Source organism: Rhea pennata, chromosome 2, assembly GCF_028389875.1.
Source record: "Rhea pennata isolate bPtePen1 chromosome 2, bPtePen1.pri, whole genome shotgun sequence".
In the NCBI taxonomy this organism is placed as follows: domain Eukaryota; kingdom Metazoa; phylum Chordata; class Aves; order Rheiformes; family Rheidae; genus Rhea; species Rhea pennata.
The window spans coordinates 11240716-11265475 of record NC_084664.1 but is presented as its reverse complement, the minus strand read 5'-3'; the positions used below and the strand labels follow the sequence as shown (position 1 = coordinate 11265475).

General features: G+C 34.7%; 1 protein-coding gene across 1 annotated transcript in view; it reads left to right on the top strand.

The window, feature by feature from the left end:
- The window catches only part of NCAPG2 (non-SMC condensin II complex subunit G2), a 48852-nt gene that overhangs the window by 2799 nt on the left and 21293 nt on the right, over nt 1–24760 (top strand). The window contains exons 2-12 of the mRNA XM_062567670.1: nt 1608–1799; nt 2860–2974; nt 3474–3631; nt 4355–4489; nt 10711–10805; nt 11720–11789; nt 12456–12542; nt 13564–13659; nt 19671–19796; nt 20676–20855; nt 21892–22044. Of these exons, the coding sequence (XP_062423654.1) occupies nt 1608–1799; nt 2860–2974; nt 3474–3631; nt 4355–4489; nt 10711–10805; nt 11720–11789; nt 12456–12542; nt 13564–13659; nt 19671–19796; nt 20676–20855; nt 21892–22044 (1407 nt within the window). The remainder of the gene's footprint in view (nt 1–1607; nt 1800–2859; nt 2975–3473; nt 3632–4354; nt 4490–10710; nt 10806–11719; nt 11790–12455; nt 12543–13563; nt 13660–19670; nt 19797–20675; nt 20856–21891; nt 22045–24760) is intronic.

Here is a 24760-nt window from a genome sequence, read left to right as displayed (position 1 = left end):
GAATGGAATAGACATTCTCCTATAAATATTTAACAGGATCTTTCTACTCTTAACCTTCTGAGAACCTTCTAATACTACCTGCATCTTCTGTTATTTTCTACTTTTCTTTTTCCCTTTAACTTTTTTCTTTTGGAATCTTGTTTTAGTTTGCAAATGTATTAAAAGTATTTTTATTCCAAGATCATAAACCTTCTCCCTCTTTCTTACAAAATGTTTTTAATTCTATGGCTTGGCTTCACTGTTGCAAGTTGCATCTCTGAAGTTATCCATACCTCTTAATTTTTTTTTCTTTCTTCTCTGTTTTTTTTTCCTCTGCATGTTCACAGGTTAGCCTTCTTTAATAGGCTTTCCACATCAAGCTGCATTCTCCTAGCAAGGGTCTTCTGAGGAAATAGTTCAGACTGGTCTCTTGGTGAAGTGGATATTCCACATAAATCAAGGCAGTTCCTTTATCTAATTAAATATGTCAAAGATGAGGCTCCTCTTGGAGCTCTAGTTTCAAGGATATATGACCACTTAACAAATGTTGCCTGTATGTATGATTAGAAGTGAAAATATATTTAGGGATGTTAGCAGAAATTACATGTGTGATAGAGGAGTCCATCCTGAAGTCTCTTGTAGTTCCACAAAAGTGCTTTCTGCATTGACTGGACCTACATGGATAAAAAAGAATGTTTAACGGGGTGCCCAAACCCTCAATTGACCAAATTGCAAAGTCTTCTCTAATAGAGACTAACAGTGCCTGAAAGCCAGATCTGGGGGACTGTAACGGAATGGTTAAGGTTGGAAGGGACCTCTGGAGATGATCTAGTCCAACCCCCCTGCTCAAGCAGGGTCACCTGGAGCACCTTGCAAAGGATCGCATCCAGGCGGGCCTTGAATATCTCCAGAGAAGGAGACTCCGCAACTGCTCTGGGCAGCATGTTCCAGTGCTCTGTTACCCTCACAGGAAGTTGTTCTTTATATTCAAGTGGAACTTCTTGTGTGTGCCCATTGCCTTTCCATTAAGTAGAGCTTAAGAGGAGAGTATGGAGTTAGTGTGCTCAGGAATTATTTTTGATAGAGAAGCTTTAAAATAGTACAACATACAGAGTACTGCTTTATGCAGGTTCCACTCAAAGATCTGCAATCCTGTCCCCATGACTATACTGAATGCTAGTCGTTGCATTAGAATTTTATTTCAAAGCCATCATGAACTTTTATCTAAGATAGCAAAGTTGCAATCAAGAAATTTAATTCCATGCAGTTTTTAGCTTTTAAGGTAAGAATATGAAATTTCCTCCATCAGGAAGGAGGTATTGGGAACATGTGAGGCAGAATTCAATGTTACAGGAACATGGTTTATGTTCAGTAGTGTCACTATCAGGGTTAAAGACTTTAGACTTAAAAGGGTTACTGTATTTTCCTGATAATAAGTTAGCAAACAGCAATTTCTCATGCTGCCTTTTAAAGAAATACAACTTCTAGGATGTACTTTATTAACGCAAAGAGGTGGCAAGTAATCCTTAATCTCAAGGAAGATGTTAATTTTAGGAAATATGATGATGAAAAATAAGCCATTATACTGATGCAGAATTGTGGTGTAATGCCTTATGATCACTTCACAGAAGAATACATTTGATCCTTTTGACTTGAATGAACTACTTCAAGAACTGCCGAGAAAACAAAAAGAAATACTATGGGAGAAGCTGACACATCTATTGACGCAGATTTTGATGGAGAACCCCGTGGAAACATGGCAGAGGACGGAAGATGATGAAAGTAGTGATGATATGGAAGTTGATAAAATTCCAGAAACGGTAAAAAAAAAAAAAAAAAAAAAGTATGACAAGTGTTTTGTATTCACCTAGGAAATTAAGTGGAATAACTTTATAGCATTTGCAAGCATTCAAAGGTTGTTAAACAAGGTCAGTTCTAAACATCTTTTCCCTGCCACATTCATAACTCACTTCTTAAATGTTATGCATAGCTGAGGTTGTGGTCAGTCTATACAATAAAAGAATAGATTTTCTGATAATTTTAATAATGAAAGATGGGACTTAGTTTTGTCATTGCAGTTGGGTGGGCTTTTTGTGTGTTGAATTACTTCCAGTAACCAAATGTTCTTTTCTCAGATGTGCCTTAAATATTTGGCATATGCTATAAGAAATTCTAAAAGCAGTCAAGAACACTAGTGTGTATTTTTGTTTCCCTACCTCTTCTGGTATATCAGTTTATTGAACAAGATGAAGATTATAAAATCTAGATTCCTCCCTTAAATTATATTTGACTTGTGCAAAAACTCCATGGCTCAGATCCTAGTACATTGTGGCTTCTGCGCTGTAGTCTGCGAACTCTTGAGAATACCAGGGAAAAAGTTTAATTCTGAGGGGAAAAAAATCTGCCATGGGGAAATTGTTAGTGTGAACTAGGGGCTTTTAAGAAATCTGTCCTATATGCAGAGACCAATAGAATCATGTGCCTGGATCTGAAGTCACCAGATCTAAATTTTTTTCTTCCATTGCGTAATTCTGTAAGTTAGGGTCTTTCTAACTCTGAGTGTATTTTATTGCAGATCAAGTTTTCTGTGGAGGAATGGATATATTTATACAGTTAGCTAATTATCTGCTGGCTGGAGCTGAAAGCCTTTTTCAAGTATTCTGAAACCATTGTATTTTAAAAGCTATGCTGTTGTCTTTACTTATTTTATAGGTTTTAGATGCCTATATTTGTTCGGAATAGAAGCTAAAAAACATTTCATTTTTGCCTTTCATTACTAAGGATTATTTCTTGTCATAGTTATCTTCAGAATATAAAACAGACTGCAGAATGTTTTTCTCAGCACTGCTTTTTTCTCTTTTTTTTTCTTTCTTTTCCCAGAAACAGACTGTAGCTGTGATTCAAGGAGTGACAGCTGTAGTTACTGCTTCCATACGTGTAATAGATGAAAATGTGAACTACAAAGCTCTTCTAGAATGTGTTTTTATATTAAATGGTATGTACTTGTCTATCATGGAATATGACTTTATGCTGTTTTTTACTGGATGAGTATACTAGGCTTTTTGTTTAAATTCTGTTTCCTAGTTTGGTCAGGTAGAAGGATAAAAGTTCATGCAGATGTGAGTTTTCATTTGTGAGACGAAATTAAGGGATTGTTTACTTAAAAATCAGTGAAGTAGTCTAAAAGATAGAATTTAAATAATTTTTTTTCTCCTCATCTGTGCACTAAATGATAGATAGCTGTTCTTATTCTTATAGTATTTTTCAAGCAAAGCTTAAGATTCGATTGTTATTGATCCAATAACTTGGCCAAAAGCTTAAAATTAACATACCTGCCTAGATACCCACAATCGGAAAAAGTCATTTTCAATAAGATGTATAGACTTGGGAAGAGCTAGTAGACAGTGTGAAATACACTTGGGGAACTAACAAAGTAATATTTTATGGGGTTAATATAATTCATTGCAATAAATAATTACTTTATACTGTTGTAGGTGTTCTTCCTGCATTACCTGAATCTGAAAAAATTCTACAGGGTGCCATCCAGCGCATATGTGAAATGTGGTGGGAGAAAGGACTGGAAGGGAAGGAGCAGCTAGGGAAAACAATATTTATTATACTGCTAAGAAAAAGCCTTAGTAAAGCTGCTACGGTATGGTGAAGTTGTATTGACTTCTAAATTACTACTGAATATTCTAAGAAACATAATTGCACATAATTCTTTTTCTCAAGTTAACTTGTTTCCACTATCTTAGTGCTTTCCACCTAATGATCCCATAGAGTGCATGTTGGTTACAAAGCATCTTTTTGGGGTTGCTTGCACAAACAACACTTTAAAATGTGGTCTTCTCTAGAATAAACTTTAAAAATTTTTAGCATCAGTATCACAAATGAACTGTTACTTCACATTCTTTTTTTAATTCACTCATTTCCGAACTCTACTAACCAAGATTTCAGTAGGAGTTAGTGCTTTTGGTTAATTCAGATTTGAAGTACTATGTTCAGCAACTCATAGATATCTTATGTGGGACACTTCATTTTCTGTTAGTCTGTATCACTTTACAATAATTTCTTTTACTTACTTCTCTGATTAATTTATTGAAATCCTTCTCTAGTTTGTGAATTACTTAGAGCAAAATGACATACATCTTTTGCACTGCTTTCATTGCATGAAATTTCAGAAGTGACATGCTTTTTTATTCTTTTTTTTGCATGAAATGTCAGCTTTCTTCCTGTACATCTTCAGTTGTTGGAAGTCAGTGTTTCCGCAGTTATGCGTTTTTTTAATCTTTTCCCTGTAATAAAAGTGAAAGTGAAAGCTCTTAATTTTGCAGTCTGAAAATCTTCAGGATTTTTTTTTTCCCCCTTCTATCAGGGTGCAGATATAGTTCGTCTATGGAATCTACACCAGACATTGCTTTGCTTTGATTATGACTTAGAGGACAGTAACGAAGTCAAGGACTTGTTGCTTCAGTGTTTTATGAGTGTTAAACACATTAAGAAAGAAGAGGTAAGCAAAAGTTTATTCTACTCTGCTTTTCCATGGTTCAGTTTTGGTTACTTGTGGTGGTTATGCATTAAGCATCTTTTTAAGATAGGATATATAACAATACCAGACAAATTAGCTCTGATTCCAAGCTATGAACTGGTGATGCTTCTGGGTTTTTTTGAAAACACTTTTTTTCCCCTTTCTTTAAGAGTATTTGTCTAAAACATCACTCAAGTTCTTAATAAGAATCAAGTACTTTGCTCCCAGTGCATCTGCCTCAATACTTGAAACCATGCCCTGTTATAACTCTCCTTTTGTACAAGTCTTTCTTTTACTGGATACAAGTAATTATCAAAAAAAAAAAATTCTCATCTAAATGATTCCATGTTGCAGCCTGTTTTAGAAGTATCTTGAGATGAACTCAATTTCACAGCAAAAAGATAATTGTTGTTTTTTTGACTACTTAAACTTTTCCTGGTGAAGAATTGCTGTATTGCAATTTTTAGTTTGTAGCAGTACACCAAGGTAGTAGTACCCAAGCTTGCTTTCTGGTTAGGTGACAAGACAGTTGGCTCAGACATTGGCTCAAAAGTTCCAGCTGCGTCTTGTCTGTTTAAAATACATCTGTTCCCTTTCATGTGTACTCCTAATATAAAGTGAGTTCTTGGATTACTTCATGATTGTGACACTGTGGGCAGGTGGGGTTTTAAAATAGTGGTAGGGAAGGAACTATGAAATGTTTGATAGACCAGATTTTGGATACATGACACTTAAGTGTTCTTTTTTGATATTTACACATATCATAACTTAAGATATTTTAGTTTTAACTAAAACTGAGATGCAATAAGGCAATGGGAGAGGTGCAAAATGGAGGGAGAGAAAGTGTAAGTGGAGAGAGGGCTGTAAGGGAAGACAAGTTTAGACTACTGATTTAAATTTTCTTGATTTATTTTATTATAAGTAATTTTTGGTCCTTGAAAAAAGTATGTACTTGATTATGTTCTTTGCAGTGCTTAATGTCTTTAGTTACATTTAATTCTGTAAAATTACTTTTTATTTGAATCCCTATGTCACTTTAATATTTCCTTTTTGTAAATAATTGAGAATTAGATATGCTAAACAAAACTGTAGTATCTAGGTTTCAGCAACAACTTGTAGACAATTTTTTTTAAAAAGTTGTGGGGCTTTTTAATAAAAGCCATATTAAATACTACTGATGGGGTTTTTTTTAAGGAAAGTTTGCAGTCTTTGGATGAAACAAAAAGGTAACTTAATTTAAAATCAAAAATAAAATTAAAATTTAATTATTTAAAAATAAAACTTTTTTTAAAAAAAGAAAGGTGGTAATCAGTGTTGGTAGTGAATCTTTTTCTTAGCATGTCTTTACAGATCTCTTTATTGATGCACAAAATATGAAATTTTGATCACGCTTTGCACCCTTTTCTGCCCTAATTTAAACAAACAAACAAACAAACAAAAAAAAACTCTGCCCCCCCCCCCCCCCCCCGCTGGCAATTCCTGGTCTCTTGATGTTTTGTGACATTTTCTTTTTACCTATTTCTGGGCACATAGTGACCTTTACTGAAGTCTTTGACCTGGCAGGCAATCCTTAGTGCTTTAAATTCTTAACTCTGAATCATTAGCTTTACTGCTAGAAAGATTGACTAAAAACAGCAGCTGCCAACCAAGAGCTGAAATTGCATTCTATTGGTCCATCCACTGCTGCTTGATAAAGGTGAAAGATCTTAATGAGAGTTCACAAATATAGACCTTTCCTGATAATGGAGAGAACTGATGAGAATTTTGGACACTAAACTACTAGTATTTCCTGCCAGGCATCATTCTGGGTGCTGAAAAATCTGAGGGAATTGAGGGGCCAGGGAGCTTTCTTAGTTCCAGAGAATAACTTGCTAATATTGCCAGGGTCTGTCTATTAACTTAAGCCTCTTTATAAAAAGCCTCAGACATCACTGGTGCTGCTGACAGGTCCAGAGTCATTATGCCAGATTCAGTTCTGGACCTGTTCTTCTGCTCTTGTAGATCATGGTGGTAGGCAGAACTTCACAGGAGATCTCTCTTTTCAGGGCTTCCATCTCTTAACCCCCAAGCCTGATACGGTCTAATTTAGTCAAGAATGCTCAGGCTGTTTTTAGTTTTGTTGTTGTTGTTGGGTTTTTTTTTGCAAATAGGAGTGCCCTTTTTCATCACAAAGTTTAACCTGTGAGGGAGGGGAGGTAATATTTCCTCTTCTTATTTAGGAACACTCAGAAAAATTAAGTAATGTTGTTGAGCATTGATGTTAGAATTGTAGAGTTTGTGAATCTTGGAGATCATAGTCTAACCTCCTGCTCAAAGCAGGGTCAACTACAGCAGGTTGTTCAGAACCTTGTGCAGTCAGGATTTGAATAGCTCCAAGAATGGAGACTTCTCAATGTCTCTAGACAGCCTGTTCCAGAGTTTTATTACACTTGGAATAAAAATGTTTTTCCTTATGTTTAAATGGAATTTCTTATATTTCAATCTGGGTTCACTATCTCTTGCCATCTCACTAGGTACCACTGAGAGGAGTCTGGTAGGAGTTTGGCTCTTCCTTCATTGCTCCTTCTCATCAGATATTTATACTGATGACACTGATAAGATCTGTCCTGAGCCTTCTCTTTTCCAGTTTAAGCAATCCCAACTCTCTCAGCCTTTCCTTATGTGACAGATGCTTCAATCCCTTAATCACATTTGTGGCCCTTCAGCACGTCCATATATCTTTTTGTACAGGAACCCAACTGCTGGACGCAGCACTCCGATACGGTATCAATAGTGCTGAGCAAAGGGAAAGGACCACCTCCCTCGACCTACTGACAGCATTCTTTCTAATGCAGTCCAAGATACTGTTGGCCTTTATCTCAAGGATACATTCCTGGCTTGTGTTCAGCTTTGAACAACAGCACCCCCAGATCTCTTTCTGCAAAACTGATTCCTAGCCAGTCAACCCCCAGGCTGTGCTGGTGCACAGATTTATTCCTCTGTTGGTATATGACTTAGCATTTCCCTTCGTTGAACTTCATGAGATTACCATTGGCTATTTCTCCAGCTTGTTAAGGTCCCTCTGAACAGCAGCACAACCATCTGACATATAAACCACTCATCCCAGTTTTGTATCCTCTGCAAACTTGCTGAGGGTGTACTCTGTCCCATCATGCAGTGCCATAAACGATGATGTTTGAGTACTGGTTCCAGTACTCTCCATTTACCTTTGGGCACATCTCTTCACATTTTGACCTGATACTCAAACATGTGCAGAAGAATCCATGCAACACTTCTGAAAACGCAGTACAGTGGCAAGTCATGGGTGTGTTTTTGTTGTTTATTTTTGTTTTTTTTTCTTCCACCCCTCTCCTCTTTCATTTGGGAAATGGCTTGCCAACTCTAGTTCTATGTGCTTGGTTATTGCTACAGTCAGGCAAGCTTTTTTTTTTTTTTTTTTTTTTTTAATCATCAAACAAGGCTTTTTCCATCAGTCACTGAGTTGTACACTGTCTACAAGGCATTTAGTTCACCTTTGCGATTTCTTTAGTGATCTATCGTGGTGCTATAAAACTATTCTGCATTGCAGGTCCTTCTGTTTTGGGATTTTCTGTCCTGAGAGAGTTCATTGAAAATTTAGTTTTAATGACAATCCACCTCTTGAGTGTTCTCTGGTTTCCCTGTCTTGGTCATTTGACTAATGATAGATTTCTTTTAGCTACATGTCCAACATTCACTTGCTATCTCTTCTGATCTTTTCCTTACCTTCTATAAGTGAAATGCTGTAAGTCATAGCTAGTATCAACGTAATGACTGAATGCTTTGAGACCAATCTGAACTCCTATACATCAGTGCTAGTATTCCATGAGAGAGTATTCCCTACTGCTTGCAGGTTTGTTTTACAGATCCTAACAAAAGTATATCTCATTCTTTTTAGAATACACGTTGTAGAATGCAGCTCTATAGTATCTTAAGATGATGTAATTCCAGGCTGCTATGATCCTGTGTTGCCACAGGCTAGCATTCTTATTTTCCTCTCCCCAGAATGTCATGGGCCAATTCAAGGAGCTAGCTGATTAGCTTTTTCCCCTCATAGAATTGATTTGCAGTCAGATTAATTCCCTGAACTTGTTCATCATATGCAAGCAGAAAGGGAGGGGAAGGGTCAGAAATATGGTAGCCTGGTTTTAGGTCAACTTAAGTTATTAGGAACTGAATGTTTACACTTCATTGAGACATCTGGGAGTTCAATTTTTCTGCCTTCCCAGATTGTGCTATTCTGCGCAAGCATTTCTCCAAGGCTTATTTCCGGGCTACTTTGGTGAAGTGACCCTCTGAATATATCTGTGATTTATGAATACATCCCTGTTCAGGTGGAGTTTCTACCTGAACAGCTTGAGAGCTCAACAAATAAATTACTGTGTTTTAGAGGTAGTTCAGTTCTTTTTTTTTTTTTTTCCTTAATTTTTTGTGTGTATGTAATTGAGAGTCACAATGTATTGTATCCACAAGCACAGCAGTATGAGATGCTCTTACATGGTGTTTATGCACCAACACCAAAGATAACAAGTTCACAAACTTCTGTTCACATGTCACCAGTGTATTTCCCAGGATATTGAAAATGTTGACAACAGTAGTTGTTTTGGATCACTGGATGACAAGCAGCGGATTGATCCTGGGAATGGGGGTGAATACCTCTAATTTAATCTGTTGAATTCTAAAGCAAAAAAGAATTGTTGAACTGAACTGAGCATTGACTTTGGTTGCCTTCATCATTTCATGGCATGGAAAGCTACTTTGTCCCTTTTTTCGTTTGTCTTGCTACCATGATTGTAGAGTTTGAGGCTAAACTCTTCTTGTATTTACCTGATTGAGACAGATCAAGACTCCCTTGGCCTTTTTACTTGTCAGGGATGTTGATGGAGAGTGTACTACTGGGACTTACAAGTTGGAGATGAGTGGCTCTTTTTATTTGATCTTTTTCTTTCTTGATAGAAGGAGCTTTTATCAGCAGGAAGGATTCCACCAGACCTGCAGGCAAGAATCTTAACACTGTTTAGACTTGATTCTGATGGTGCTGATGGTCTTCTGAATTCCTGCTTGATCTGAAGGCATTTAAATGATCAGTTCCACTAAATGCAAGTTTCTCCCTACAATTTTCCTTCCCTCAACCTTCCTCTACAGTAGTCCAGGTCAAAGTGCATCTGGCATTATGTTCTTTATTAGAAACCCTATTTTCCTTCAGTTCTGAAAATAACTGTTGGTTTTGCTCTTGATGGGAGCACCTTTGAACTTCTGCTAATGGATCAGAGTGTTTCTTAAACTCCTGCCAATTGTTCTTTATTATTGCATCTCCTTATGAGTTTTCCTGATTCCTTTGGCTAGAAAGCTGAAAGGTACACAGGGCACTTAGAACTGACTGACTTGCTCTTGGATATGATGAAACTTTTTCAGAGTTTCAGCTCAGAAGTTGGATGCCTTCACTATAAGGATGACCCAGAGCTAGACTTAGCTGTGTAGATACTGTCTGTATCTCTAGTTCCGTGGGCTGATCTTGCTGATTCCAAAAGAGTGAGAGCTTATTTCCTCCATCCACAGCCTTCCACTGCCTTGTCTAATGAGCAGCAGATTGCTATGAGAAATGTCATTGCTACTTCCAGCTTGCTAAAATGGAAGAAAACTTAGGCAGGAAGAGCACTGGATATAGTTTTCTGCTATAAACAAATTCAAAGCAACTCCGGAAGATCTACAGTATTACCTTTTATGAGACAATATGAAAGGAATTGCCTTTGCTTATCAGAGCATTTATTTTCATCTGTGGCCTAGCTATTCTATGCAGCTTTGCTCAGTAATATTTCCATATCTAATGCTGGCTGAATTGTCAAACTATTTTATTTGTACTGTCACCAAGCACTTCACCATTATGGTGTTATCTGGAAATGACATTGCACTTGACAGAACTCTGATGAGGTGGTTATCAAGAGGACTCTGAGATGGACAGTCCCTTACTATCTTCCATCTTCTCTTCAATGCAAATAAAATTAATGCTGGAATTATACTTAAGAAAAAAAAAAAAAACAAGATTCTTGTTTTTTTCCCCTGGCAGCAATTTTATCTATGCCTTTTTAAATTTACTTTAATGATACTTTTTGGGGTATATCTCTGGGGACTGAATTCCCCCCAACACCTTTTTTATTTTCTCCTCCATTTGTCTCTCTCAACAGGGAAGAAGATTTTTGAGCTTTTTGTTCAACTGGAATGTTAACTTTGTTAAAATGATCCATGGAACTGTTAAAAACCAGTTACAATTTTTTCCAAGGTATGCCTCACAGATATTCTTAATGAGCATTAAGAGCTTGGCTAAAATTTTCTTTGTGTCAAATTTTAAAATACTTCATATGTTGAAAGAACATATCTCTATCCAGAGACTTAGAAATCTGCTGAATGTAATTATTGTATTGTTTCGACAATTTTGTGTAATAGCTGCCTTGTACATACCTATGTATACAATTATAGGTGTAATAAAATGCTTATTTAGCAATAGCTGAAGCAAATGGCTTTCCTATAAACTGCTGCATTACTTGTACTGTTTGTGTTAGAGAATCGCAGATTCTGCTTCTATAAGATGTTTTTCTTTGTGTGCGTGTGTGTGCATATATATGTATAATACATAAATTTTTGTATCACTTTAGTATATCTCCATATAACATCTTACCAAATTAAATTAGAGGCTGCCCATAAGAAAAATAATGAGAAGCACCTTGAAGAATTGTAGCCTGAGAACTTAACTTATGGATGAATAATGTGGATTTTTTTTCCTTTGATTATTTAGTGAAGTATTACCTAAGTAATTCTTCATATGGAAATTAGAGACTTTCTAATTCTTTTAGTTAGAATAATATCTAGCCATGTATCTTTATTAACAATTTATGCATTCATTATGAGATAAATGCAAAAACACCTGAGCTAATGTTTTAGATTTTCCACTGTAAAAGAGATCCCCCCTCCCTCCCCCACTATAGTGCTTTGGTTCATTAATTAAGAATTAACTTTGTTTTTCTGGCATTTTTAGTGTAGATTTGCAAAATAATTTTCTTCTAATAATAATACTAATATGTAGAATTATGATAAGTAACAAGGATCATTATTATTCTTAAACTTCAAATTATTATTTATTGAAATGTATGTATATATGGCTAAGAAGTTGATAGTGTTTCTTGTATATAAATATAGATCCTTGATGGCATACGTTTCAGAAGTTTACTTCAGGGCTTGGAAGAAGGTGTCAGGAGAGATCTTAGAGGTAATACTATGCTTGAACCCACAGTTTCGACTGTTTTGAACTTCAAGGTGTATATGTATATAAATTCTCAGCCTCAGAAAGGTTCCTAAGCAAGCGGTAGGGGATTCTGTCCTTAAGGAAAGGGTCTCTTCAGCATGATCAAGAAATAAAAGCAAGTCGCACTGGCCACTGTGACTGGCTTGCTTGCACTTAAGCGTTTTTATCTCTGCCACTGAAATATTCCTTTACACAAATTGTATTTATGCAATGTATTTTAAGCATGGTAGTTACCTGAGTAACAGAAGCTCTTATTCAGCTTTTGCAAGTCTATATATATATTATAGCTTAGATATTTATCTAGATTTTGTGGATTTGCATGGAAATGATCAAAAGCATAATCAGAACCTCAGAGCACTGCCTCAGCCAAATATCAGTTACCAGTTTACAGTGCAGAGGTACTTCTGAACACTAAACTTTGCTCTGAGAATTTAATAAATTGTGTACACTAAAATTCTGCAAATCAGTTCATGCTGACCTAGCATGGAAAACTTTGGGTCAAATAGAAGTCAAATAAGAAATAATAAAAAAGACTCTCTTCAGTTGTTTATACTGGAGAAAAAATACAAGTTACTGGACAGTCTACAGAACTTACAATTATTATTGTTTCTATATGTGTTTTTACTATAGATACTTGAATATAACTGTATTCAGGATTTCATGCATTATGGAATACACCTTCCCAAAAGTTCTTCTGTTCATTCTAAAGTTAGAGAGGTAAGTTCCTATAAGGCATGACATTAGCATCAGCTACTGCATGACAACTACTATACATCGGCTACTAAGCATGACACTAGTAGCATCAAAATCAGATGATTTACTGTAAAGTAAAAGTTTCCATCTCATACTAACATACTTTTCGCTATTTTCTTAATTAAGTCTGTTCAAAACCAGCGTGATCCTCCATTAATCCTGAGCTAGGTCTGTCATTCTCACGTATAAATAAGATTTACTTTTATAAATGATATCATGTGTTTTGAGGCCAGAAAAATCTTCCACTATGACATTGTTTTTGTAAATTCTGTTCACTTCCATGTCTTGTGACTATCTGAAGTATAAAGTTGTGACTTGAAAGCAGATCCTTCTTTTCAAATTGTCTAGTGTTTCAGGTGGAGGGATTATTTTATATGAAGTTACATGAAGTCCTTTTGCTTTTTCTGTTTTGTTTTTTTCTTTTTCCTTCATAATTCAGATATGAAAATAGTAAAGGCTTTAGCTAACTAATCATAGGCTTTTAAAGTTCTGAATCACATGGAGTATTGACACTTGCCTTTCATCAATGCATACGTAGATGTATTACATTTGTAGATCTTTATTTAGATAACTCCATTTAAAAAGTAATGTTACAGAATCACATGTTCCTCCTTTATAGAGAAATGGGTACTTTTGCTGAAGATTACGTGGTTTTAAAGTATTTCTCCCAATCATTTAAAAAATAGTTATTTTAGTTTAATTAGAAAATAAATGGTTGAAGTGAATCTCTGTAGCTATGAATTTCATAATTTTAAATATCTATATAGCTTTACTGAACCAATAAAAAGAGATATTTATTAGGACTTTTTTTTTTTTTACTTTTTAATAAAATACAAGATCAATTAACGTGTCTAGTTTTATCATACTCCGTAATATGGTAAACCCATTGGTCTTATGTAAAAGATAGATGAGACCAAAAAAGTTCACCTTTCTGAAAGCTGAAAAACACCATACAAAGATATATAAACATTTTTTTTCTTTGCAGATGCTGAGTTATTTTCATAAACAAAGTAAAGTTCGTCAAGGAGTTGAAGAAATGCTTTATAGATTGTATCAACCTCTCCTTTGGAGAGCACTGAAGGTAATTATCCTTTTCAGAATGTAGGACTATCTTTCTCCAGTGACCAAATTTTAGGTTCGTCTCCTCATGTTCTGTTTTGATTGCTTTTAAAACAAAATGACTATGGGAAAAGTGCAGTGTGGTGATGATCTTGATTGTATCAAAGTAACCTTGCAAGTCTATACTAATTCCTGTTAATATAATATGCTTGGATAATTCAATTTTGTTTATAGATTTCTATACTGTCCTCATTTCTCCAGGGAGTTCTTTCCAAGATTCCAAGAACTGTTTTTGTTCTTCTCATCTTCTTTTCAGTCTAGGAATGTTGTGTAATATTTTATTCTGTTTTCCAAGTTCTTTTTGATGCACAAATGATCAATGCTTCATTGATCAAGGCCAAAAATGTCCACTAGATTATTTGGTCTGACATTTGTTTAATACAATCCTTGGAAAGTAAATAAGTTATTTGTGCTACAGCATTACTTGTAGATAATCCTTTCTTCTACTCTGATTGTCTGTATGAACTCTGTACAGTCAATATGTACTTATTTAAGGATTCAGAATGAAATTTCTGACTTATAGCACTTTTAGGGTAAGTGTATGTGTCTTCCTGAGGATTGCATGCATAGACTAAAGGGTATCTGATGTCATTTGTTCAGATACACTTTACTAATAAGTTGAACCAGTTACCAGATACACTTTACTAATAAGTTGAACCATTCTTTGTTAACAATTATTATTTTGTCTGAGGTTACAAGCTTCCTTCATTGAGAATATGTGTACACCATTTGCCACTGGGATAGGCAACTGTACATGGCATGTTCACTCTAACAGTCTGTTATATTAGACTCATGGAAGATTAGTAGGGTTTTTTTTAGCCTAAAATTCTATCTACTGGATTTTGTTAAATCTTTGTTATATTAGGCAGGCATTTGCTATGAAATTCTGTATGTTGGCAGACAAACTAAAGTCATCCTATAACTTTTGCTTTAAAAGAAATGGAAGACCACTTTGCTGTATAGTATGATTGTTTTAGGTCCTTTCCTTGTTGTCTTGGTAATTCTAAATCCCTAACTTTTCAACATCCTTCTTGATATTGTTTTGTTTTTCTATGGATTGTATGCAGTAGTCTTAAATTTTTTGCTTTGAGATACTATACTACTTCAGATTGAACTAAAGCATCCTATCTGGTTTACATTGTCACTGTTTACGCATCTGAATAATAAAATGATTACCTACAGATTTTGCAGTTCATTGACCTAGAAGAGAAATTTGAAATGAAGTTGTGCTTTCTAACTTTACTCTTTCCTTCCTTGCCTTTTGTTTAAAGGTACCCTTAGTTAACGTCATCAAGTGTTTGTTATACTTCTGTTAGAGCTGTAACAACTAACAAATTTGCCTTGAGATGCTAAAACTGCCTATCTTTATTATATCTAAGATTGTTTTATTTTGCATGGTCGCTTTTGGTACCTTGTCTTAAACTGTAGGATGCCTAGAGAATTTCCCAACCTCCTTCTTCATTGAGCTTGTCTTCATGAGTGCAGCTGTATTAGTCAGACTCACACACATATGACCTTTTTAGTCTCTTAAAATTATTTTAAAGCAATTTTTGTTTGTACAGTTACAAGCTGCCATGTTGTGTGGAATGTTTTGCTTGTTACTGAAGCACTGACCTTGCACTGTCCTGTTCTTCACCTAAGTCCAAAAGTAAAACATGCCACTCGTGTCCAACCGTTAGTGTTTTTGTTTAAATATGTCTTTTCTTTGTCAAGGGATATTATGCAAAATATTTGTGTCCTCACTTGAGGGATTATTTTCTCTAAAGCAACCATCCTACCAAATTCCTTCATTTACACTAATCCAACTGGGTAAATCAAAGCTGGCAACAAACCACTTTGGTCTCTTCTTAATATGTGTATAAAATATATTCGTCAATTTTTGTTTCTTTATTCCCAGAAAAACAGACTTTTTTTCAAGGATCTGTATCAAGCTTACACTGTCTTTGGGGGAGACTTTTCTAAGTAGAGGGCATATAAATAAATATATAAAATAATAAGTAAATAAATAATATTCTAAAGTAAGAGTGTATTAAACAATTTGTTACAGCCAACTTAAGTACTGTGTCTAAAATTTACTCTAGCTTTGTTTATTGACTGATCTTGTAGCATTTTTCCTAGCCATGAGAGAAGTATTTAGTAACTACTGTGGTGTTTAACTTTATGGGTTACAGGAAGGAGTTGAGAGAGATTTGGGTTGAACTGAAACCTATAACAGAAGGGCGAAGATGAATAGATTTGTCTCTAGACCAGTATTTTGTTTGTTGCAGAGATTAGCTGAGGCAGAGTTCTTACATTAAGGATTGGATCGCACCCCTTATAATTAAATAAGCAAGGATCCTTCTGGCTAAAACTAACGTTCTCAATGCAAAAAGATTAATGGCTACAAAGCATGTCTGTCTTTTATTTCTAAACTTCTGTTTTTAAAAAGAAGAAACTTCTAAATTGATTTTGGTACCATAGGCAATTTGTCTAATGTCTTTAAGAAAGATTTCAGAGTGGTTAGCAAAACACGGCATTCCATTCTTAAGGGACTGGCTGTCCACAAAAGAAGCTAGTAGTTCACTTCCCAATGCCCAGAATCAAAGTACTGCAGAAGAACATTCTGTCAAACCTTCATAAATTGCATAGATTTGTTTGGAGATGTGTACTGAAAAGTTTGGGCTGGAGAAAAAGGTTAATCGTTGGTTGATTTGCAGGAAAACACTGGGAGAAAATCCAGATTCCAGAAGTGGTTCACATTTTTAACAGCTGCTATTCATAACTTCAACATTACTAATGGTTCCATCATTAGAACACATATCAGAGGCCCATCTGAATTTTAGGATGTTTTTCTCCTCTCCCCCCCCCACCTTGACAGCTTATGTCTGGGGAGTTAAGTACTTTAAGCTTTGAAGTTAACAGGCATGTTGAATAAGTCATGGAGAATTTTTTTAAATATAGCAAAATAGGCCAATTCTTGTGAACAGAGATTCAGAGCGGTACAGGCAGGGTTGTAAAAAATTGAATGTAGCAATTATATGAGTCATGTAATGATTCAGTGCAAGGGAAATTTTGCATTCCAAATGATTCAGTAAAATATTTGAGATCTTCAAAAAGAAACATGTGACAGACTTAGCAAATCAGTGGTATATCCAAAAATAAACTATATGACTTTTGTATAGAGAGTTAGTTTTCCTTTTTCATATATTACTGTTGAACTGTTTGCCTTTTAAGAGGACTATTTCTGTGACTCAAGTACTTTAAGATACAGAACTAAGATGGGAAACTTATAGTTATCCCTACTGGTATGGAATCCTCTCTTAGACCTGAAATCTCAGTTTAATTTTAGATAACCAGTTTTCTCCTAACTTAGCTAGCATACAAACCCTCAACTCAATATAGTGAAGAACAAATCTTGTTCTAGAAGACTGTCTGCCTAACAGTAGGGAAATTGTAGAAGGGCTTCTTTACCCTTCTTTTTTGCAAAAATGGGGAAATACTTCAGTTGTAAGAACAAAGAAATTCTCTGATTTTCTGTTTTGGACTATCTACCTTATAATATCTCTGAAATCTTTAAGCTGAGAATACTTATTTGTAATGCCTACTTCTCTTTCTTCATAAACTGATTTTGGCAAATACTTTATATTGTATAAGCTTCGTGACTTTTGCTTACAAATATTTTATAAGCTGTCATATAACTTTATAAGCATTTGTTATATAAGCTCTTATGTAACTTTTTTAGCTTTATTTGTATCTTTATTATGGAAAGTACAGGTAGAAGCGTAGCAGAGAGTTGATGCAGTGCTTGGTTGTTAATATAAGAAACTATATAAATATAAAATATGATTATTGTGAGATAACTAGTGATTAAGCTATTTATTATCAAGCTCAAAAGATCAAGAACCACTTTCAAGAATTAAAGATGTTGAGAAAAGTCACTAATTTTTTTTTAATTATTTTTTCTGTAGAAATATAGTATTTTTAGTGAATTTCAGGACTGTAAGGCCTGATGGAACTTAAAATAAAGCTCTTTTAAATAAATATTTGTATTAAAAAATTCTGAAAGTTCTACAGGATAGTACAAGCATAAAGCTAAAGAATCATTAGCCATTTAAATAGCTGAAGGCTCCCCTTCTGTGTGCAAGTTAGTGGAATAAAATAGAATGTGATCCTAAAGTCCTGAGGGAATTTGACTCTAACTGAGAGGATACTTACTCTGTAATAAAAGCCTGAATATGCAAAGACATTTGTGATAAATTCCAATTAGTTAAAGGTAAGAATTTAAAATGTGGGTACACAATTCAGAATTAAAACAAGCTTAAGGGAATTCAGTGTAAGGCAATTGTGAAGTTTATCAAAACTAACTTTCTAGAATGTCACTGGTAGACAAGGTCAAAGTTATCGAACAAAAACATATTTTAAAGGAATTAATTTTCACGAGAAATACTAGTGCAGAAGAGTTGTTTCTCTCTAGATTCATATATTGGCTTGTTCTGCATTAATTTCTCAATATACATAAACTCCAAGTTAAAACATTTTATTCATTTTTGTAGGATTTATTAAGATTCATAACTTTCTAATTGTTAACTGTTTACATTATCCACGATAGATCAAGTGAAATTCACAAATTCCTAACCAATGAATTTATAGATAGTAATTCTAAATTTAATATTATACAGGCAAGTAAAGTCTATTAAATTTGTTGGGTAGAAAAATTGTGATGTATTTTTCATTCAACCCAGAGATGTTACCCCCATACGAGGATTCAGGCTGGAAGGAACATACAAAACAAATTTCAACTAAATTAATGGTTGCTCATTTGTTTTGTGTTTTTATGTGCCATTTTTTTATTATAAATATTTGTGGGTTTTAGTGTAATCTTTCTTTTCCCTGACTTTGATCTGAGTTATTCCTATGACATGGGAAGAAGAAAATTGAATTATTAGAATAATTGTGAGCTTCTATGAACTGTCTCTTACCTTGTCATTGAGATTAAACTCACATTTGCTTGCTTTTATTTAGATTACATTTATGTGTGTGTGCGCGCACTTTTTTTTTCTCTTTCTCTCTTCTTTCCAGAAGAAGTGAGCATATGCTCTTATCATTGCACTGCTGAAGGTCTTCCATAAGTATAGGGTAGTCGTAGGTTAGATTTCAGGTTTCTCCCTGAGATAGCTTAAGTTTCTTTTTTTCTTTTTTTTTCTTTCTTTTTTGTCTTTCATTTCTTTGCCTGCTATCTGTTTGCTATTCCTTATTGTGTTTACAGGGCCAATTACTTTTCACCGGTTGAGTGCATAAATACATTTCTTAAAAAATTATTGTTATTTTTCTTTTCTATTTGGGACTCCACAGCCAGGAAAATGAATAGTGTAGTACATTGAAAACTGTTATAAATGATTAGATGTCTGGGGTTTGAGACTTACCTGAGATACTTGGTGAGCTGCTTTGAGCCTAGAAAACAGTCCTATTACGCATGTGCATAGATGTAGAACTGAATATGTTTATGTTGGATTAGTTATTTACCAGACTTGCTGGTATTTAGTCTCTAAATACTATTTTCTTTATAGATCTGAGTTTATCAAATAAATTGCTTGTCTATATATAAACTTGTTAGTGAATTTGCTTGAATTCAAAATTCCTTTATTCTGAAGGGGAGCTTTAGTGATTAATGCGAATGATTATGCATGTCTGGTGACCAGTTGCTTTTAACTTATTCAGTTATAGAAGGCAATATTCCTCTGACTGATTTACACAATGTGCTTTAAGAGCTAATTTTACTAATAACCTAGTTTTTACTGAATAGGCAGAAATTTAGGGTGCATAAAAAGACATGTTACTGTAACTTCTCCATACTTTCAAAAACTTACTTTTTTAACAAATTTATTAAAAATCTTACCTTGCCAAAAGTATTTGGAGAACATTATTTGCTAGATATGCTTTTTGATAATAAAAGTCTGTACTTACTGAAAAGTTTTTTTCCCTCCATTATGACAGGCCAGAAACTCAGAAGTTCGATCAAATGCAGCATTTTTGTTTGTTGATGCTTTTCCTATTCGTGATCCCCATTTTAACACTGAAGAGATGGACAATGAAATTCAGAAACAGTTTGAAGAACTTTTTGTAAGTTTTAATGAGCATGTTAAAAATAGAAACTTTTAGTAAAGCTAAGTCAAAAATAAGCTGTTGCTGCAGTAAAATTCGTGGAGTTTAAGGGTAGTATAGATAGGGAAATACAGACATAGGATATGGAAAATACAAAAAGAGGCAAATATTTTAGATTAATTTAGTACTGGAAACATTGACATCAGATGACATTGCACCATTTTCACCTCTGAAAAGGAAATATTTGGAACTGGTTTTTATTAAGTTGTGAATGAAGGACTCTTCTGAAAGGCTAGATGCTATGAGATACAGATCTTGATCCTTATTTACCCAGGGTTGGTGAACAGAGTTTTACCTTTAATTTATAAGCATTCAATGCAAGTTTAGTGCTCTGTTACTACATGTTTCTGAAGTGAAGTATAATGGAAATAAAAATCTAAATATTTACCAGTCTAGAGTATGGATATAATATTTTCTTAACAAAATTTTGGGGAAATCCTCAGTGTAGCCTTGTAAATATAAATGTCAGATAAATGAATTTCAAATTCTTAATATTATTGCATATAAATAGTGTCATATGTAAATAGAAATCTAGATACTCTTTATAAACTCATAGGTGCAATACTTACTGTAAGGTGATCGTTTTGGGAAAAAAAATGCTATTTTAAAAACCCAAATTTCAAAAATACCAAAAATCTTGGAAAATATTGTTTTAAATTTTATAACTTACTCTATAATAAAATACCTTGGCGAAATAGTATTACACTTCTTTCATAATATCACATTTTGCATAATGCTTAAAAGGGAATGCTATTTGTTCATGATAGTTTATTGTTAAGTACTGATGGAGTCACAATAGCACCTATACTCACATTGTTCTTTTCCTGTTTGTTTTAGAATCTCTTAGAAGATCCTCATCCAGTTGTCCGCTCTACAGGGATACTTGGAGTTAGTCAGATAACATCCAAATACTGGGAGATGATTCCCCCAACAATTCTTGCTGATCTTTTAAAAAAGCTAATTGTAGACCTTGCATATGATATATCATCTGCTGATGTTCGCTGCTCTGTTTTTAAAGTAAATCTTTTTTCTAAATTTAAAATCATGGTTGTCACTTTTTGCATTTTACTTGAAGAATGGGTTTCTCATACAGACTACCTTAAGTCAAGGAAATGACTTAACCTGCAAAATTATTTGTGCGATAAAGTTTTCCCCCCACATACACACACACACACACTGTGTATATACTGTACATATATATGAACGAATACCCTTTACAGTGGCAACTATTCTACTTGTGATTCCCAGCCACATTGCATTTCTATTCCCATACTTGTTTACTGATAAATTGCTGATAATTTAATCATTTTAGCTATAAGAAGTTATACTTAGATTTGAAAATTTGTGCAGATGGATCTCACTGTATTTCTATGTCACTAGTTTAAGTAGACTTGCAAGCTTACATTATGCTTTTGTACTCCACTGTATGTTTCTGAGGTCTGAATGACACACTTGCAGATTGTGTCTCTGGAAAAAACATTCTCCAGGCCTTTGTCCATGTTAGGATTATTTCATCTATGACTTTCTAGTATCTGGTAAATAAATAGTGTCTTAGAAAGAAAAGTGAACTCCCTGAGCTGTGTTCCTATATAACCTCTGTGTATGTGTCAGTCTGGCCTTAAGCTGGTGCTGTCCTCATGTTATTCCTCACTTGCTCCACTAGAGCTGTTTCGGGTCTATACTGGATAAACAAACAGAGCTGGATTAAGAGTAACTTTTTTTTTTTTTTTAATAAGACTAATATTTCATTTGAAATAAACATGGTTTAGGGAGCTGGTATTTGCTGCCACAAAACCTACTTGACTCTGTGCCCTCAGATAGGAGGCAAGACCACTGCCTCAGTGTAGCATTGAAGCTGTTTCATCTCAAAGGGACACAATTCACCAGAAATTTTGAGTCACCTTAGTACTTCTTACAGGAAAAGTATGCAAGCAGTGCATACCTCTGCTTAATTTAATCCTAGAAGTGCCATGGTCCAGTTCAACAATTTTAGCTACATCTTTTTGTAAATTACTCTTTTGATATTTTTATTTAGTTTTTTTTTTTCTTGCAGTGTCTACCAATAATTTTGGACAACAAATTAAGTCACCCATTACTGGAAGAACTCCTACCAGCAGCTAAACACAGTCTCCATGACAATTCTGAGAAAGTGCGAGTGGCTTTTGTTGATATGCTACTGAAAATTAAGGCTACCAAGGCTGCTAAGGTAGGATAAATGAAACTTGATAAGTAACAAGCAGGAGATTAAAACTAAAGTATTATATTTTTGAAATACATCTTGAATTACTGCAGTAATCTGAATAGAAAACATACATGTTTAATGTAGTAGTAATTTTAATTTCAAATTTTCTCATCTTTATATATTTAAATGATGGGGTTTTTTTGACTTTTGAAATATTCTTAGTCATTTCTGTTTGTTTTAAAGCTTTTTAGGGGGCTGGGGAGGTTCCAAAGGTAGGTAGAAGCATGGGAGTACTTCTTTCTAGTAATTTCATAAATTCTACTGACATGGTGTCCACAGAAAATCTTTAAAAATTGTGACTGGTCCTGGTGTCATGATGAGCTTGCAGCCTTTTCATAGTTGTTTCTCAAAGGAGTTACCAATAGGAATTGGTATTATTAAGGCAGAGATTTTTATAGAGAGTTTGGAAAGTTTGCTTTCTAGTTGAGTCAAATACATTCTTCTATTCCTTTCCTCCATATTTTTTCCTGATTTGGGATTGTTATGATTTGGATTAGGTCTAGCATTTCTCTCTACTTAGTGCCTTTATCCAGTGAGTGCTGGTTATCACAACTACGCAACTCGATATAACTTTTCATCTCAGTGTGTTCCCATCTTCCTTGCCCTCTTGTGGCTATGGAAGGGCAGAGCAAGTGGTACAGCCATCCTTTCTTTCAGATGGGTAGCTCAGGTCAGCATTCTCTTTCTCACCTTGTAAAAAGCTTAACATCTTTATGTACTTACCTACAAAAGACAAACAGTAAAAATAATATATGTAGTGTGAGGATTTGGTTTCTTTTTGTAGTAAATTTTTCTATATTTAAAAAAAAAACTTTCTGTATTCTGTGGTGGACCCATAGTTTGGGAGATACTATCCAGCCATAGCATTATAGTGCTTTTGGCTTCTTCCCCTACTCTGCGTTGTTAATGGTTTACTAATTTCAATTTTATGTTTTTCAGTCTTGGTTTTGTATTTTGCTAAGCCTGCTTTTTAGAACATGTTATCTTGTGCTAGGCACAAACACTATGAACTCGCAGGTATGTATCAGTTTTTTTTAGGGGGAAATGAAGCTTTGAATATATGCTTCATTTGACAGGTTTTAAAGCCTGCAGTGCCCAAGAACACATATGTCCCTAACACAAGTTACTTGCTTGCCAAATATGTGAATCTTATCTTTGATGATAGTATCTCCAAGACATTATATTGAGATTAGACCTTCCATCAGTGCCTTCTAAATTCCCCAGTCTTTCAGCTTCTTGCACAATAGTTCAGGATAAGGATTTCTATAACGCAGCAGCAGGTTTTATACTTCCATAATAAGTAACTGAATACACTGATAGACCTGTCCATAGAAAATGTGAAATGGAGACAAACCCTACAAGAACAAGGTATTATCTTCCATATTGTCAGCACTAAAAGTCACCAGTAATGTCCTGTTAATGTTTGCAGTTCTCCTGAGAATAAAGATGTACAGCAGTACCTTTGATCAGACAGTTAGTTCATTGTTTCATATGGTTATTGGAGCTCAACTTTTCAATGGTTAAAACAACATAGCAAATACTCTCAGGGTGAGTTAAGATAAATCTGCTCTTGCCCTGACGTCAGTTTTGGTATTCTTTGGAACATGCCTAAATTCACTGTCTTTAAGACAATAGCATCTCTTCTGACCGAAGGGCGGAACATATTTCTGTAGCATGACTTAAGTCGTGCATGATGTAATGGCATGAAGACATGCCATTTCTGGTTATGTTGTTCAATTTACAGTCTGCATAAGAATATTTTATGAGCATTAGGTGTAGACTGTATGCTTTTTGAGATTTCCTGTTTGCTGCATGATCTGACTATTCTCATTTTGATATTGTCATTTCCTCAGTATTAACAGGAGGTTACAGAAGAACATCATTTAATTACTTGATTCTGTCTCAAAGGGTAGTAAAAGTTCCTTCACTGTTTGGACTAAGAACTCACTTTAACAACCTCACAACAAAGGATCTTTAGTCTCATGTCAGGAAACCTTATCAACATACTGGTGCTCAGAGGCTTTGTGTAAGAAACATATTTTCCACATTCAAAAAAAAAGTCTCTGGAAGTATTCTGTCATCTGATAAAACCACAACTGCTTTTCGCTAACAAACAAGAGCATGTAAGGTCTGCTCTGATCTATAGGAAAGCAGTTAATTTGGGGAAGATGATCCATCTAGAATCAAATCCATGTGTAATGATCCACCATCTGAGTTTGGCAACTATTTGAGCAAACGATGTTGACTGCTTCAGTATGAAAGACTCAGCTGGAGCTTCAGGGTGAAGTTCTCTAGTTAATCTTCCACAACTTAATACAGAATGTTGGAGGTTTTCCAGGCAGCTTTTTTCCCATGGTGCCTGTGAGAAACAGTCCTGTTGCCATAGTGGAGGAACTTTGAATTATCCCTTTCTGTTTTCTTTCTTCTAAGGTTCTTTATGTCATAAGGCAATGCACATCCCTAATGATCCTCCTTGACTTAGTATGGCTGAAGCTATACTCATTTTGGGACCTCCTCAGTTTCTCCTGGAAGAACCCTGTATGTTCCTCTTACTTCCAGATCTTTCTATCCAGTAGCATAACTGTGTTTCACCTCATAGCATTCATTTCAGAGGCCTCTTCATCTTTATGGAGAGATTGTTAGGCACTAGTTTGAAAGAATGGGAAAAGTACGTAAATTT